The 17,782-nt window shown below is 42.6% G+C and overlaps 1 protein-coding gene and 1 long non-coding RNA gene across 23 annotated transcripts in view; one reads left to right on the plus strand and one right to left on the minus strand.

Moving 5' to 3' along the window:
• Window positions 1-17,782, plus strand: part of eps15l1a (epidermal growth factor receptor pathway substrate 15-like 1a) — a 389,837-nt gene that overhangs the window by 86,836 nt on the left and 285,219 nt on the right. For 17 of the 19 annotated variants that reach the window (XR_013578464.1, XM_078555608.1, XM_078555606.1 and 14 more), the window contains one exon: window positions 10,809-10,898. Coding sequence is in view for 18 of the 19 variants with exons in the window: in XM_078555608.1 (XP_078411734.1) it covers window positions 10,809-10,898 (90 nt within the window). In the remaining variant the exon portion in view is untranslated. Of the gene's footprint in view, window positions 1-327; window positions 489-10,806; window positions 10,899-17,782 lie in introns of all 19 variants that reach the window. The other 2 variants (XM_078555611.1, XM_078555610.1) reach the window with 1 other exon arrangement.
• The window catches only part of LOC144688728 (uncharacterized), a 114,821-nt gene that overhangs the window by 21,848 nt on the left and 75,191 nt on the right, over window positions 1-17,782 (minus strand). For 2 of the 4 annotated variants that reach the window (XR_013578465.1, XR_013578468.1), the window contains exons 2-4: window positions 16,592-16,675; window positions 10,753-10,927; window positions 5,484-8,243 (exon numbers count right to left, since the gene is read on the minus strand). This is a non-coding gene — a long non-coding RNA (uncharacterized LOC144688728). Of the gene's footprint in view, window positions 1-5,483; window positions 8,244-10,752; window positions 10,928-16,591; window positions 16,676-17,782 lie in introns of those variants that run through there. The other 2 variants (XR_013578466.1, XR_013578467.1) reach the window with 2 other exon arrangements.

Here is a 17,782-nt window from a genome sequence, read left to right on the forward strand (position 1 = left end):
AGTGGCTGCATCCTCTTCTCTGGTCTGCACTGTATTCATTTAGTACCTCAGACATTCCCCATGCTTGCACAAAAAGATCTCCTCTTTGTCCCTAAGCAGCCTCACCCCTTCTTTAACCATCTTTCTACTATTAATGTTTATAACTAAACTTTTGTGCCCCCTTTTATGTTAGTTGCTTGTTTAATCTCAGGCTCTGTCTTTGCACCTTTTGTTCACATTTTTATATTTCCCATGCTACTTTCTGTGCTCAGCTCACCGTATTATGAACCTCACAACTGTCATAAGCTGTTTTCTCTCAGTTTAATCTCTATATCTTTAATCATCCAGGGAGCTTTAGCTTTGGATGCCCTTCCTTACCGTCTCATTTGGAAACTGTCTGTTCCCAAGAGGGCCCCCAGTTGTTCAATTGCTGTTTTCCCCTACCAATTTTGAATTCCAATTCGCCTGGACCAGATCCCTTTTCAACTCATTGAAGTTAACCCTCCTCCAGTTAAGTATTTTTACGTTTGATTATACCTTGTCCTTTTTCATAACTATTCTAAACCTGATTTTATGATAGTTAGTTCCCAAATGCTGCCCCCCCGACTGAAACTTGCTCCTCTTCATTCCCCAGAACTAGATCCATTGGAACGGGCCATTTGGCCTGTTCTGCCATCCCATGAAATCATAGCTGATTTGCGACCTAACTTAACATACCTGCCTGTGCCCTGTATTTCTTATACCTTTGGTTTATGAAAATTCATCAATTTCAGATTTCAAATTTACAATTGACCTAGCATCAACTGCCATTTGCAGAAGAGATTTGAAACGTCTTTGAACCTTTGCATACAGAAAAGTTTCCTAATTACACTCTTGAAAGGCCTGACTCTGACTTTTAGGCTATGTTCCCTAGTCCTAGACTAACCAACCATGGGAATAGTTTCTCTTTATGTACCCTATCTGTTCCCCTTTTATTTTTTTGAAAACTTTGATCAAATCACCTCTTAACTTTCTAACTTCCAGGGATTATCATGCTTGTTTGCAAACATGGATATCTGGTCCTCTACCTCGTCATCTAAGTTGTTAGTAAAATCCGTGAATAGTTGAAACCTCAACAAAGATCCCTGTGGGCCACCACCAGTGATCCTGCCCACTGTCCTTACTCTGTCTCTGCTGCTCAACCAGTTTCTTAATCAATAATTTGCCTTCAATTCCATGAGTTTCAACTTTAGCTAACAAGCTCTTATGAGGGACTTTACCAAATTCCTTCTGGAAGTCCATATAAATAACATCCATAAACATTCCCCTGTCCACTTCTTCAGTCACCTCTTCAAAAACTTCAAACAGATTGGCCAGGCATGACCTATCCTTTACAAATCCATGCTGGTTCTCTGTGATTAACTGAAAATTTTCAAGGTGTTCAGTAACGTTATCCATATTTTTAAATTCTAGAAATTTACCAACAACAGATGATAGGCTAACTGGTCCTCAATTCCTTGGCTTCGCGCTCTCACCTTCCTTAAATAGCAAAGTGATATGTACAATTTTCCGGTATAAGGGAACAGTCCTGAATCCAGAGAACTTTGGAGATTATAGCTAAGGCATCTGCAATGTTCTCACATACTCCCTTTTAAACCTTGTGATGTAAATCATCTTGTTATGCTTTAGTGCCATTATCATCTTCATTACTGCTATTTGTTTACGTTAATTTTTGTCAATCCCCATTCCTGATTCAGTATTGGTTTGTTTGGGATGTCTGACTTACTTCCTCTACTATAAATATTTTTCAGCATGTGTGCCATTTCCTTATTTTCATTTACAATATCACCACAATAAGTTTTTAGAAGTCCACATTGCTTTTGTCCATCCTCTTCTTCCTAGCATAATTGAAAGAAGTGTTGGTGATGATTTTGATATCCCTTGCAAGTTTGTTTTGTACCTCCTTTTTGAGGCTCTTGCCATCTATTTTGTCACCTTTTGTTCTTTGTATGTCTACCATTTGCCAGGATCTATGCTACTTTTTCATTTTGTATGCTTTTTCTTTAGTTTTGTCTCTTACCTCTAGTCATCCATGACTGCTTTTTTGGCAACTCGAGCTGTTACCCCTTAAGGGTATAAATTACTTCTGTGACACATTAATTTATTTTTTGAACATCATCCACTGATCTTTTGTCAAGTTACCTAGTTTATTGTGCAGTCTCCATCTCATCCTGTTGAAGCCAGCCTTACTTAAATCTAGAATATAAATAACTGTCTTTCAGATACGATGTTAAACTTGATCATCATATGATCGCTATTAGATAAATGTTTGCCCACTGTTAGGCTGTTAACTAAGCTTAGCTCATTACTCGTTATGAAATCTAATATGGCTTGCCCCCTTTCTGGTTCTAGGATATACTGTTGCAGTAATATTTGTACTATACAATAGTCAGGCAATGACCATCTCCAACAAGGCAGAATCCAAACCACCACCTCTTAATATTATTGACATTGCCGTTGTCAGCTTTCTCACCATAAACACCCTGGGGTGACTATTGATGAAATTCATAACTGGACCAACCACATAAACACTATGGCTATTAGAGCAGGTCAGAGGCTGGCTATTCTATGGCAAGTAACTCATCACCTGACTCCCCAAAGCCTTTTCACCAACTACAAGTCAGGAGTGTGATGGAATACTCTCCACCTTGATCTATCTTTCTATCATGAGTGCAGTGTGCCTGCAGTGTGTACCATCTACAAGATGCACTGCAGCAACTGGTTAAGGTCCCCAAACCTGAGACCTCTAACATTGAGAAGAACAAGAGCAGCAGGCATATGGAAGCACTATCACTTGCAAGATCTGTCCAAGTTGCAAACCTGGATTACTTCTAGTCCACACATTTGTGAGCATTGGGATAGTAGGATAAAACAATTGAACGTCTAGCGGGAGAAATAGTGTAGGAGGAAGGGCTTCAAATCCATGGGGCATTGGAACCAGTTCTGATGCAAGAGGAATCTGTTCAACATGGATACCTCATACCTATATGGAATTATATTGCTTTTCCTTCAATGTTGCTGTATCAAAATCCTAGAACTCCTTGTCCAGCAGCATTGTGGGAGTACTTTCATCACAAGGTTTGCAGTGGTTCTCGAAGGTGGTTCACCGCTATCTTTTCGAGGGCAATTAGGGATAGGCAAAAAATGCTGGCATTGGCAATGATGAACACATCCAGTGAATGAAAAGTAAAGTATTCTGAACACAATTGAGATTTTCTACTGTTTTTACATGAGGTTATCTGCTTAACCTAATCTATATAAAAGTTAAAATTAACCATTAAAACCAATCTGCCTTTGCATTGCTTGCTTACTTGTTGGACTGGGAACACGTTGATCAAGAAAGTTCTCTTGTACATGTTTCAGGAATTCCTCCCCGCTTTCCCCTTAACAGTATTACTGCCCTAGTCTATATTAGATTGATTGAAATCCCCTATTATCACTACTCTGTAGTTTTTGCATACTCCTATAATTTGCCTGTAAACTTGCTCCTCTGTGTCCTTCCCTGGATTTGGTGGCCTATAGTATACACCAAGTAGTGCAACAGCTCCTCTATTGTTCCTTAATTCTAACCAAATAGATTCAGTCTTTCACCTCTCAACTATATCATCCCTAACCAGTGCTATAGTAATTTCTTTGATGAATACTACCACCCCACTTTCTTTATCTCCTTCCATAATCTACCCAGCTACAAGGTATTTAGGAAAGATAAGCCCCCAGATCTCCTTTGAACTGGGCCTCTGTTATTGGTACCATGTTGTAATTCCATGTGGCCTGCTAGTGCCTGTAGCTCACCAATCTTATTAATCATGCTCTGTGCATTTATACGCATGCACTTTACTTTGAATGCCTCGCATTTGCCTGCTGTCTGATCTCTCTTGAACTATTCTTTACTCTAGTGCTATTTGTGCTTCCCAGTCCATTGTGCACTTTCTCTAATGCTTCATCCTGCTGCCACCCCTCCTACCAAATTAGTTTAAATTTTCCTCCACGGTACTAGCTAACCTTCCCACAAGGATATTGTTCCCAGCTCTGTTGAGGTATCCATGTTGAACAGGTCCCTCTTGCATCTGAACTGGTCCCAATGCCCCTTGGATCTGAAGTGCCTCTTCCTACACTATTTCTCCAGCTAGATGTTCAACTGTTTTATCCTACTATCCCAATGCTCACAAATGTGTGGATTAAAAGTAATCCAGAGATGAGTACAATTGAGATCCTGCTTTTTAACTTCCTTCCTATCTCCTGAAACTCTGCCTGCAGCATCTCAAACCTATGCCTTCCTATTTCATTGGTTCGAACCTGGACCATGACTTCTGGCTGTTTGACTACAAACTCTGTTTGGCAACTGAAAGAAGCTCAACCAGCCTGTTGGCACCCTTGGTATCATATTTAATCCAAGATGAACTTCCTTCCACATATTGGCGCCAACAGTAAGGCTGCCTGTTTCCACCTTTGTGATATCCTTCAATTCTTCCCTGCTTCTGCTTAACTGCTGTTGAAACCCTTGACCATTCCTACGTTACCTCTAGACTTGACTGCTCCAATGCACTCCTGGCTGGCCGCCTATATTCTATATTCCATAAACTTAATGTCATCCAAAACTTTGCTCTTGTCCTAACTCACATCAAGTCCCATTTACGCATCATTTCTGTGACCACTGACATACATTGCTGCCCATCCCCCCACACTGTTAAGCAATGCCTCAATTTTTAAATTCTCATCCTTGTTTTCAAATGCTTTCATGGCCTTGCCCCTCCCTATCTCTGTAAACTCCTCTAGCCACAAAAACCTCCAGCCACAAATATCTGTATTCCACTAAATCTGGCTTCTTGAGCATCCCTGATGTAATTTCTCCACATTGGTGGCTGAGCCTTGCCTCCAGCTGCAAAGGCCCTAAACTCTGGAACTCCCTCCTGAAACTTCTCCATCTCTCTCTCTCTCCCCTTTTAAAATGCTCCTTAAAACCTACTTGTTTGACCAAGATTATGACCTCTACCATAATATTTTCTTATGTGGCTTGTTGTCAAATTTTGCTTTATAACAGTCCTATGAAGCATCTTAGGACATTTTATTAAGTTAAAGGTGTTATATAAATACAATTGTTATTTCCACCTCTCTTCTTTCCCTCCCCCTCCCCCCCAATCAAAATATTCTGCACCCTCTGTTACTCTAGGATCAGGTAGGTAACATCATGAAGGACTCGTCGCGGTTGTAGAGATGCCTGACAATCCATCCCCTGATCATCAAATCCACTATGACCACTGTATTTCTGTACTTGGCTGTGTCACCCTGTGTAGCTATTTATCCTACACTACCATGAATATTATCTAGATGACACATGTTGCAGAAACATTTGTGCTACACAATTGGTATTGCTGAAAATTGGTTTGAGGGGGCCCCATTCTAGGTGAATTCTAGCACGACCTGCCTCTTCTTACCCTGTCAGAGGGCCACGCACTCACTATCCTCCTGACCTCTCGAATAAAAATGCAGAGTTACTGTGTAAAATCTAGAATTAAATTGATAGCCAGCACCAGATGCGGTCAGACATCATTTGAGGTTTTTGAAAAAGGTTGAAACAAAATATTTCACATTTGTGCTATTTATTTTCCTGTATTTGCATTTTCCTTAGTGTTGGAGTTTTTTTACAACTGTGGTGTCATTTGTCACTTGTTGACTCATGTACAGTTCTTGATCATTGACGAGGCTATCTCTGATCACTTCCTCATTTCTTTTTTCTGCCCCTGCCCCCTTGACCTGCATACCTGAAATAAAATGACCCTGCAATCCTAGCATCCTCACCACATGCTGCAACTCCCCAGTTTCAGGCCTTTAATTTGCCATTGGGTCACAGTTGAACTGTTTAACTTGCTTGGTTCTGCATTTGATATTTTTGCCCCACCAAGTGACTCATTATATCCAACATCTGGCATTCACTTCTTTTCTCTCTAGTTCTCCACTTCATAAACCCTGCAGTTTTGAGTAAATCTGTTGCAAAATCATCCTGATTGTCCACTGCCAGACCTGGCTTGACATTTCTAACAGTACTGGGTCTTTGTCAATGGCCAAACCATTCCCTGAGTATCACTGGATATTGACTTCTCTCCCTGATGGCTCCCCTTTCCTCTTCCCCAATTCCTTCATCCTTGCAAAATATGAGGAACCTTTACTTACTGTGTCAAAGATTGAGACTATCCATACATTTTCTATCTTCACTTCTGCCCCTATTCTTATCCTTAGAAGTGGGGGCAGAGAACAAATCTCACTGTGCAGCTTCTTCCCAGCTCTCAACAGGCTATATATCCTGCTCCCTCAATAATCTCCTCACCCACCATCCGATAACTGGACTACTGATCTTTGTCTTGATGTTTGCAAGAATTCTAAATGGCTGACCATCTTTGACTCATCTCCAATGCACTGAATTCACAATCCTCATCTTGTTTAAAAATGCTTCAATAGCCTCATTCCACCCTACATCATTGTCAGGACTGAAATGGGAAGTGTCTTCACTCAGAGGTTTGTGAACCATTGTAAAAATGATGGTTTGGTGCAGGGCGAAAATTGAAAATTAAACTTAGCCTCTCGGCTCTTTGCATCTTTAAATTCAATGAGGTCTCCATTGTATTCCACCACAAACTCTCCACGTTGAAAAGGTTTTGTGGACATCACACCACGACCTTTCCCATCAATTATACCAACCTTCATTCCTTCTTCCTTCCAATTGCGAATCAAATCATCGATTTGTAGAAGCTATTTATAACGAAAATCACATAATGGCAGTGTGTGGGTGCGGGTATAGGAACAGGAGGCAGCTGACAGACAGCAGGCGCACAACAATCAGGAAAGCAAACTACAAGTTTGAAACAAACATACAAGGCTGCTAAAGAAAAGACGCAGACAACGGAAGGAGCCTCCTTATACCAGAATGCCTCCAAGCTAGCGATTCCTGTGCCCCAACTGCTCAAGAGATCAAGAATTGGCCTCTTCAGTCACCAATGATCATGCCAACTACCACAGAGACAAGCCTTTTCATGATCATTGCTTGTGAAGAATCTGCCATCGTCATCATCAGCTGTCCCTTGATTCAAGAATGACCCCTATTCGGGGTCATGAGTTTCTGCCATGGGTTTTCATGTGACTGAACAGGCCAATTCTCAACCTGCAGATCTTTGGGTACATTGGGTAGGATGTCCCACAAGGTAGTGGGAATGGGAGTGCAGCATTTGCTTCCTTTTCTTTCCCTCTCTGCTGCCCTCTGCCTTATCATTAAGACATTGTGACTCAAAGCAGAATGCAACTTTTTGGACTTGCCTCCATTCTGACCAATTGGTAGAAAGCTCCTTCCAGTCATTAATGACTTCAAGGAGAGCTTCAGAGTACCTTTGAAGTATTTTCTTTGGCCATTTGAGAATTGAGAGAATAGGATCTGGTGGGGGAGACAGTTTTCGGCCATCCAGACACAGTGTCCAGTCCGTCGAAGTTGATTATACAGGAGTTTACCTGAATGCTTGTGGAGTTGTCTTCAAGAAGGACAGTAACGTTTGTTCCTGCTTATTCCAGAGAATGCAGAGGAGGCATTGCTGATGGGAATTTCTCTAGCTCCCTTATGTGTCCCTGAAACACAGTCCAGGTCTCACTGCAGTAGAGGAGCGTGGTGACAACAGTTGCTCTGTACACTAGGACTTCTGTTGATTTGTGGAGGTCTTTGCTGCGTTAGTTTGCAGAAGGCTGAGTTGGTGCAGCTGATCAATCTGGTGTTGGATCTCCTCATCAGTGGTGGCCTTTTGAGAGAGGTGGCTGCCGAAGAATGGGAAGTGCTGAACATGTTCCAGAGTCCCTCCTTCAACATATATGGGCTGTGGAATATTTGGCTGACCAGCTGTGGGTTGAAATGAGTTTTATTTTGGCAACATTCAAGGACAGACTGTGTTTCTTTTAAGTAGAATTGAAGAGATCAAGAGTGGTTTACAAATCTCTTGCAGAGTGGACAACGACACTGTCATTGCAAACTGTAGATTATGTGTATCTATGGCGGTCAGTTTTGTTTTAGCACAGAGGTGATAGAGGTTCAAGAGTTTTCCATCTGGACAGTATTTAATACTGATCTTTAATGAGGTGAAGAGCCACTGTCAGTTAGATTGAAAATAGCCTTGCTTGACCTCAGTCCGGATTTTAAAGGACCAGCTTGATGTTTCTCTTCTCAAGGGTGACAATGCTATCCGTCAAAGCTGGAAGGAATTTTTTGAACAACTCATGAGTAGGCAGGTAGTAATGTCACTGGACTAGTAATCAGAGGCCCAGGCTAATGCCCAGGGTGTTATGGGTTTAAATCCGACCATGGCAGCTGGTGGAGTTTAAATTCAATTAATAAAATCTGGAATTGAAAGCTAGTCTCAGTAATGGTGACCATGAAACCATCATTGATTGTTGTAAAAACCTGTCTGGTTCACTAATGCCCTGTATGGGCATGACCTTTATTCCCTTCTCTGTAGGGAAAGAAATTTGCTGCCCTTGCCTAGTCTGGCCTACATGCGACTCCAGACCACAACAATGTGGTTGACTCTTAACTGCCTCTGAAATGGCCTAGCAAGATGCTCAGTAAAAGGGCAATTTGGGGAGGGACAACAAATGCTGGCTTTGCCAGCAACACCCACATCCCATGAAAGAATATATTTTAAAAAAAGTGAATCCACAGTAGCAGTTGATACTCTGTGGTAGAATCCATTGGTGAATTACCATCAGTGGGTGAGCTGCAACAAGGAATCAAACAGATGAGAAACTACAAAGCCTGTGGCCCTGATGATATTCCAGTTGAGGCCTTCAAAGCTGGTGCATTAATCCTATGAATTTGGAGGAAAAAGAACACCCCCACCCACCCTGACTTCAGGAATGCAGCAACTGTAACCATCTTCAAGAAGAGAGATAAATCATGGAAAATATCAAGGCATTTCCCTCTTGTCCATAGCAGGGAAAGTCCTGACACGCATTCTCCTGAATCACCCATTTCCTGCAGCTGAGGCAATCCTCCTAGAGATACAATGTGGCTTTAGAACTTCCAACATGGCCTTTGTTGCCAGTCAAATCCAAGAATAACACCTGCGTTCATCAACTGGATCAAAGCATTTGACCCAGTAAATTGTGAAGCTCTTTGGATTGTGCTCCAAAGATTTGGATGTCCAAGAAATGTCATCACATTCCTGCAATTGCTTCATGGTGATATGACTGCAACTGCCTTGACTGAGAGGTCTGAAACAGACACCTTCAAAATTCTGCCATCATCGTAGCAAAGTAATTGTGCATGGACTTTATTCCTGTTCGACTTGGCAGACAGGGTGAACCTTAATGAAATTGGTTAAAATAAAGTCTTGCTTATTACAACCCAACAAGTTTTGATGACTCTGTGATTTGGAGATATTTTGGACACTTCGTGTAAGGCTCCAATTAAGTGTTTTTAGCTCCAGAACATTGGGTTGCAGTTGGGCAGAGCAGCATTTGTTTGGTTGGTTGGAGGTGACTGCAAAATGCTGTCAAATAATGCTAAACCAGGTAAACCTGATACAGCAAAAATCATAGCAGGTTAAGTCTCTTTCAAATCTCAGTTTGTTATAAACAGCTTAAAAAATAAATACCATTTTTATGGTGTCTTTCACCATCTCAGGATGCTTCAAAGCATTTTGCAGCTAATGAAGTACTTTGAAGTGTAATCAATGTTATACTATAGGAAATGTTGTAACCAATTTGTGCACAACAAGGTCATGCAATCAGGAATGAAATAAATGATAATTTGTTTTAAGTGTTGGTTAAAGGACAAATTTTAGCCAAGAGAGCAGGAGGATGTCCTGGTTCTCTTTAAATAGCACTGTGGGAAATTTTACATCCACTTGGGAGGACAGACAGGGACTGAGTTTAACGTCTCATTCAAAATACAGCACCTCCTTAGTACAGTACAACTTTCCCTCAGTAGTACACTGAAGTGCCAGCCTAGATTATGTGCTCAAATCTCGAAAGTTTGTCTTTAATCATAGAAAGTTTATGGCATAGAAAGAGGCCACCTGGCTCATCATGTCTGTGCTGGCTGAAAAACAAGCCAACCAGCCTAATCCCACTTTGCAGCATTTGATCCATAGCCCTGCAGGTTATGGCACTTGAAGTGCATATCCAAACATATTTTCAATGGGATGAAGGTTTCTGCCTCTGCTCCCCTTTCAGGCAGTGAGTTCCAGAACCCCAAAACTCCCTGGGTGAAAATATTTTCCTCATCTCTCCTCTCACCTTTCTATCAATCGCTTTAAATCTATGTCCCCTAGTCACTGACCTCTCTGCTAAAGTAAATAGGCTCTTCCCATCCACTCTATCTCGGCCCCTCACAATTTTGTACATCTCAATCAAATCTCCCCTCAGCCTCCTCTGTTCCAAGGAGAACAACCCTAGTCTATCCAATCTTTCCATATAGCTGCAATTTTCCAGTCCTGGCAACATCCTCATAAATCTCCTCTGTACTTTCTCGACATCCTTTCTGTGATAAGGTGACCAGAACTGCACACAGTAGTCAAGTTGTGACCTAAGAAATGTTTTATATAGTTCCAGCATAACCTTACTGCTCCTGTCCTGAACCCACTACCTTCTGATTTGAATGAGAATGCCACCAATGAGCCAAGGGTGACACTTAAATTTATTTTACATCATATTAAATTTTGCATTTTGAATTTCAGTAAAAATTTGTACGGAAGATTTTACCTGAGTTTGTTCGGTGATTGACTGATGTATACTGAATGGGTGATTCTGTTTTATAGGTTGATCCAGCTCATACAGGAAAAGTTGGGCCCAATGAGGCAGCATTGTTCCTGAAGAAATCTGGCCTGTCTGACGTTATCCTAGGAAAGGTATGAAACAGCAATCCCTGCAAAAGAAGCTTACAAGACCATGAAATCATCCTGTAGTATAGGATACTGTGATGGAAATATTAAACAATGAAAGGCACGTTTAATTGCGGCAGAGTTATGTAGACAAGTTTTATGTGCTCTGTGGAAAATGGTGTGTGCTGGGATCGCAAGTCATAGAATCAGGGTGATAGTATTGTACCCATTTCCAAGCACATTTTTGAGCTTGTATCCAATCTTCATAAATTAATGCTGTGGATTTATTTAATAATGACCTGTTGCAAAACCTAGTGGAAGCTGGTTAATACTGCTGCAAATTCCACAGAGGCAGGAAAGTTTGATATTGCATTTCGCACTCCTTTCTACCGTTGGATATTGTGAGTTGTGAGCTGATTAAGGTAGATATGACTAATGTGGGAAAGAAGAACAGCTACGGCTTGCTTTTATGTGTCTTTAGTAAAATGGGGTGTAATTAGAGAAAAACTGGCACTGAGGTACACAGTAGGAACATGACCAAAATCTTGGTCAAGGAGGTAGATTTTAAGGAGCAATTATTTTTAAATTATTTGTTCTTGAAATGTGGGTGTTGCTGGCAAGGCCAGCATTTATTGACCATCTTTAATAAGATCATAAGACATAGGAGCAGAAGTGGGCCATTCGGCCCATTGAGTCTGCTCCACCGTTCAATGAGATCATGGCTGATCTGATAATCCTCAACACTTTACTGCCTTTTCCCCGTAACCCTTGATTCCCCATCTAATTAAAAATCTATCTATCTTAGCCTTGAATGTACTTAATGACCCAGCCTCTACAGCCCTCTGCGATAAAGAATTCCACAGATTCACTACATTCTGAAATTTCTCCTCATCTCTGTCTTAAATGGGCGACCTCTGGTCCTAGACTCTCACACAAGGGGAAACAGCCTCTAAGCATCTACCAGGTCAAGCCCCCTAAGGATCTTATATGTTTCAGTAAGATCGCCTCTCATTCTTTTAAACTCCAATGAGTACTGGCCCAACCTACTCAACCACTCCTCATAAAAAAATCCCTCCATACCCTGGATCAACCTAGTGAACCTTCTCTAGACTGCCTCCAATGCCAGTACATCTTTCCTTTGACAAGGGGACCAAAACTGTTCGCAGTATTCTAGATGTGGCCTAACCATTGCCTTGTATAGTTTTAGCAAAACTTCCTTAATTTTATACTCCATTCCCTTTGAAATAAAGGTCAATATTCCATTTGCCTTCCCTATTACCTGCTGAATTTGTATGCAACTTTTTGTGATTCATGCACGAGGACTCCCAAATCCCCTCTGTGCTGCAGCTTTCTGCAGTCTTTCTCCATTTAAATAATATTCAGCTCCTCTATTCTTCCTGCCAAAGTGCATTACCTCACATTTTCCCACATTATATTCCATTTGCCAAGTTTTTGCTTGCTCACTTAAACTGTTTATATCCCTCTGTAGACTTTGTGTCATCCTCACCACTTGTCTTCCCATTTTTGTGTCATTTGCAAATTTAGCAATAATACATTCACTTCCCTCATCCAAGTCATTAATATATATTGTAAATAATTGTGGCCCCAGCACTGATCCCCTTGGCACTCCACTAGTTACAGGTTGCCATCCTGAAGATGCCCCCTTTATCCCAACTCTCTGTCTTCCATTAGTTAGCCAATCCTCTATCCATGCTAATATACTACTCCCGACACCATGGGCTCTTATCTTATTAAGTAGCTTTATGAGCGGTACTTATCGAACATTTTTTTGGAAATCCAAATATATTACATCTACTGGTTGCCCTTTATCTATCTTGCTTGTTACTCCCTCAAATAATTCTAATAAATATGTCAGGCATGATTTCCCCTTCACGAAGCCATGCTTGATTATATTATGCATTTCTAAATGCTCTGCTATTACCTCCTTTATAATAGACTCTGACATTTTCCCAATGACAGATGTTAAGCTAACTGGCCTATAGTTACCTATTTTTTGTCTGTCTCCCTTTTTGAATAAGGTTGTTACATTAGTAGTTTTCCAATCCTCATGGACTTTTCCAGAATCTAAGGATTCTTGGAATATTACTACCAGTACGTCCACTATATGAGTAGTTACTTCCTTTAATATCCTAGGATGCAGCCCATCAGTCCAAGTGACTTATCGGCCTTTAGCTCCATTAGTTTCCCTGGCACTTTTTCTCTAGTGATAGTAATTGTATTCATTTCTTCCCCCTCTTTTGCCCCTTGATTATTTAGTATTTTTGGAATGCTATTAATGTCTTCTACCGTAAAGACTGATGCCAACTCCTCAACTCCTCAGCCATTTCCGGTTCCCCATTATTATTTCCCCAGCCTCATTCTCTAAGGGGCCTATGTTCACTTTATATATTTAAAGAAGCTCTTATTGTTCATTTTTTTTATAACTTGCTAGTTTACCCTCAAAGTTTATTTTCTCCCTCTATTATTATTTTGGTCATCTTTCGTTGGCTTTTAAAACTTCCCCAATCACCTGGGTCACCACTAATTTTTGCTACATTGTATGTTTTATCTTTCAATTTGATACTATCCTTAACTTCCTTGGTCAACTATGGTTGGTTTATCTTCTCTCTAGAATCCTTCTTTCTCACTGGGATATATCTTTGTTGTGAGTCATGAACTATTTTCTTAAACGTCTGCCTTTGTTTATCAACCGTCTTTTCTGCTAAACTCTTTTCCCAGTCCACTCCAGCCAACTCTGCCCTCATTCCTTTGTAATTACCCTTATTTAAGTTTAACACAGTTGTTTCCGACCCAAGATTCTCACCCTCAAACTGAATGCTAAACTCTACCATGTTATGGTCACTGTTTCCTAGGGGATCTTTTAACTTGAGATAATTTATTAAACCTGCCTCATTACACATTACCAGATCCAAAATAGCCTGATGCCTGTTTGGATCCACAACATGTTGCTCTAGGAAATTGTCCTGAATACACTTTATGAATTCTTGTTTGTGGCTACCTCTGCCAATTTGATTTTACCAATCTACATGAAGATTAAAACCACCCATGATTAATGTACTGTCTTTTTTACATGCCCTCATTATCTCCTGAGTTATTCTCTGTCTTGCAGTATAGCTATTGTTAAGGGGCCTATAGACTACTCCCACCAGTGTCTTCTACCCCTTGTTATTTCTTACCTCCATCCATATGGATTCTACACCTTCTGATCCAAGATGGTTTCTTGCAATTGTACTTATTCCATCTTGTACTGACAAAGCTACTCCACCACCCTTTGCTTCCTGCCTATCCTTTCAAAAAGTCACATACCCCTGAATATTTAGTTCCCAGCTTTGATCGCCTTGTAACCATGTATCTGTAATGCTATTAGATCATACCCATTAACCTCTACTTGTGCCGTTAATTCATTTATCTTGCTCAGAATACTATGTGCATTTAAGTAAAGAGCTATTAATTTTGCCTTTTAACCATTTTTTTCCCCTTTGACCCTATTTGCTACTGTTTTTTATATTTGTCCCTTCCTGTCACACTCTGGGAATCATTACCTAAATAGCTACCCTGCAGTGCTGCCATATCCTTTTGTTTTGTAAGCCTACGTATCCCTTCTCCAGAGCCCTCCCGTCCTCTATTTAGTTGAAAGCCCTCTCTATAGCCCTAGGTATTCAATTCGCCAGGACATTGGTCCCGGCATGGTTCATATGAAGCCGGTCCCACCGGAACAGCTCCTTTCTACCCCAGCGCTGGTGCCAGTGCCCCATGAGCTGAAACCCATTCCTTCCACACCAATCTTTGAGCCACGCATTTAACCCCTTGACTTCTTTTACCCAATGCCAGTTTGCCCGTGGCTCAGGTAGTAATCCTGAGATTATTACCTTGGAGGTTCTGTTTTTAGCTCCCAACTGTTCAAATTCTTTCGGCAGAACCTCGTTTCTAGTCCTATCAATATCGTTGGTACCAACATGGACGATGACAACTGGATCCCTCCCCTCCCACTCCAAGTTCCTCTCCAACCCTCAGGAGATGTCCTTATCTCTGGCACCAGGCAGGCAACACAGCCTTCGGGACTCACGCTCACGGCTACAGAGAACAGTATCTATCCCTATGAATTAAACTGTCCCTTACCACTACTGTGTTCCTATTTCCTCCCGCCACTTGAATGGCTCCCTGTACCACAGCTCCATGGTCAGTTCGCTCATCCTGTCTGCAGCCCCCACTCTTGTCCATACAGCTTGCAAGAACCTCGTAACTGTTGGACAATTGCAAGGGCCGAGGCTCCTTGAATGCTACCTCCTGGGTCCCCATAGCTGCCTCACCTGCATTCACACCCTCCTGTCCCCGGTCACAGACCAAATTTGAATGACCTAATCTGAGGGGTGTGACCGCCTCCTGGAGCAAAGTGTCCAGGTAACATCCCCCTCCCTGATGTGGCGCAGTGTCTGCAGCTCGGATTCCAGCTCCTCAATTCGGATCTGAAGCTTCTCGAGCTGCAAACGCTTAGAACAAATCTGTTTGCTCTGGATCACTTTGGTGTGCAGCAGAACCCACATGCTGCAGCAGCAACACATCACCTGCCCAGCTGTCGCTATTGCATTTTACTTAATTTATTAACTAATTACTCTAGTATTCCTGCTCTTTACGCTTGAAGAACCCCCCACCCCGCTCTTTATAATTTATTGTAGTTATTTTTTTTAAAAACAGTATCGATCTTATACTTAATAAACTAGAGAACAAAGAGAGAAAAAAAACTTTCTGAAGCGAAGTCTCCCCGCCCTTTCTGAAGCGAAGTCTCCCCGCCCTTTCTGAAGCGAAGTCTCCCCGCCCTTTCTGAAGCGAAGTCTCCCCGCCCTTTCTGAAGCGAAGTCTCCCCGCCCTTTCTGAAGCGAAGTCTCCCCGCCCTTTCTGAAGCGAAGTCTCCCCGCCCTTTCTGAAGCGAAGTCTCCCCGCCCTTTCTGAAGCGAAGTCTCCCCGCCCTTTCTGAAGCGAAGTCTCCCCGCCCTTTCTGAAGCGAAGTCTCCCCGCCCTTTCTGAAGCGAAGTCTCCCCGCCCTTTCTGAAGCGAAGTCTCCCCGCCCTTTCTGAAGCGAAGTCTCCCCGCCCTTTCTGAAGCGAAGTCTCCCCGCCCTTTCTGAAGCGAAGTCTCCCCGCCCTTTCTGAAGCGAAGTCTCCCCGCCCTTTCTGAAGCGAAGTCTCCCCGCCCTTTCTGAAGCGAAGTCTCCCCGCCCTTTCTGAAGCGAAGTCTCCCCGCCCTTTCTGAAGCGAAGTCTCCCCGCCCTTTCTGAAGCGAAGTCTCCCCGCCCTTTCTGAAGCGAAGTCTCCCCGCCCTTTCTGAAGCGAAGTCTCCCCGCCCTTTCTGAAGCGAAGTCTCCCCGCCCTTTCTGAAGCGAAGTCTCCCCGCCCTTTCTGAAGCGAAGTCTCCCCGCCCTTTCTGAAGCGAAGTCTCCCCGCCCTTTCTGAAGCGAAGTCTCCCCGCCCTTTCTGAAGCGAAGTCTCCCCGCCCTCTCCCCGCTCTTTTGAAAAAATTGATTTAAAAAAGAAATCTTATTTCTAATTGCCCTTGAGCAGGTGGTATTGAGTCGCCTCTTGAACTGCAAGCAGTGCAAGTACACCCACAGTGCTGTTAGGAAGGACGTTCCAGGATTTTCACTCAGTGACAGTGGTAGAATTTCTAAGTGAGGATTGTGTGTGACTTGGATGGGAACTTACTGAGGGTGGTGTTCCCATGTGTCTGCTGCTCTCGTTCTTCAAGGTGATAGAGGTTGCGGGTCTGGAAGGTGATGTTGAAGGATCCTTGACATTTAAAGGAGAGAGAGATATTGAGTTGGAGCAGTTTAAAGTGGGCATTCCAGAGCTTAGAGTGTGAGCAGAATCAGAATCACAGTGCAGAAGAGGCCTTTCGGCCCATCGAGTCTGCACCAACACGTGAGAAACACCTGACCTACCTACCTAATCCCATTTACGAGCACTTGGCCCATAGCCTTGAATGTTATGACGTGCCAAGTGCTCATCCAGGTACTTTTTAAAGGTTGTGGGGCAACCCGCCTCCACCACCCTCCCAGGCAGTGCATTCCAAACTGTCACCATCCTCTGGGTAAAAAAGTTTTTCCTCACATCCCCCCTAAACCTCCTGCCCCTCACCTTGAACTTATGCCCCCCCTTGTGACTGACCCTTCAACTAAGGGGAACAGCTGCTCCCCATCCACCCTGTCCATGCCCCTCATAATCTTGTACACCTCGATCAGGTCGCCCCTCAGTCTTCTCTGCTCCAATGAAAACAACCCAAGTCTATCCAACCTCTCTTCATAACTTGAATGTTTCATCCCAGGCAACATCCTGGTGAATCTCCTCTGCACCGCCCCCCCAGTGCAATCACATCCTTCCTATAAAGTGGCGACCAGAACTGCACAGAGCTGTGGCCTCACCAAGGTTCTATACAACTCCAACATGACCTCCCTACTTTTGTAATCTATGCTTCGATTGATAAAGGCAAGTGTCCCATATGCCTTTTTCACCACCCCACTAACATGCCTCCTCCACCTTCAGAGATCTATGGACACACACGCCAAGGTCCCTTTGTTCCTCAGAACTTCCTAGTGCCATGCCGTTCATTGAATACCTCCTTGTCAAATTACTCCTTCCAAAGTGTATCACCTTACACTTTTCAGGGTTAAATTCCATCTGCCACTTATCTGCCCATTTGACCATCCCATCTATATTTTCCTGCAGCCCAAGACACTCAACCTCACTGTTAACCACCCGGCCAATCTTTGTGTCATTCACAAACTTACTAATCCTACCCCCCACATAGTCATCTATGTCGTTTATATAAATGACAAATAACAGGGGACCCAGCACAGATCCCTGAGGTTCGCCACTGGACACTGGCTTCCAGTCACT

The sequence above is a fragment of the Cetorhinus maximus genome, chromosome 13 (genome assembly GCF_964194155.1).
Source record: "Cetorhinus maximus chromosome 13, sCetMax3.hap1.1, whole genome shotgun sequence".
NCBI classification, from domain to species: domain Eukaryota; kingdom Metazoa; phylum Chordata; class Chondrichthyes; order Lamniformes; family Cetorhinidae; genus Cetorhinus; species Cetorhinus maximus.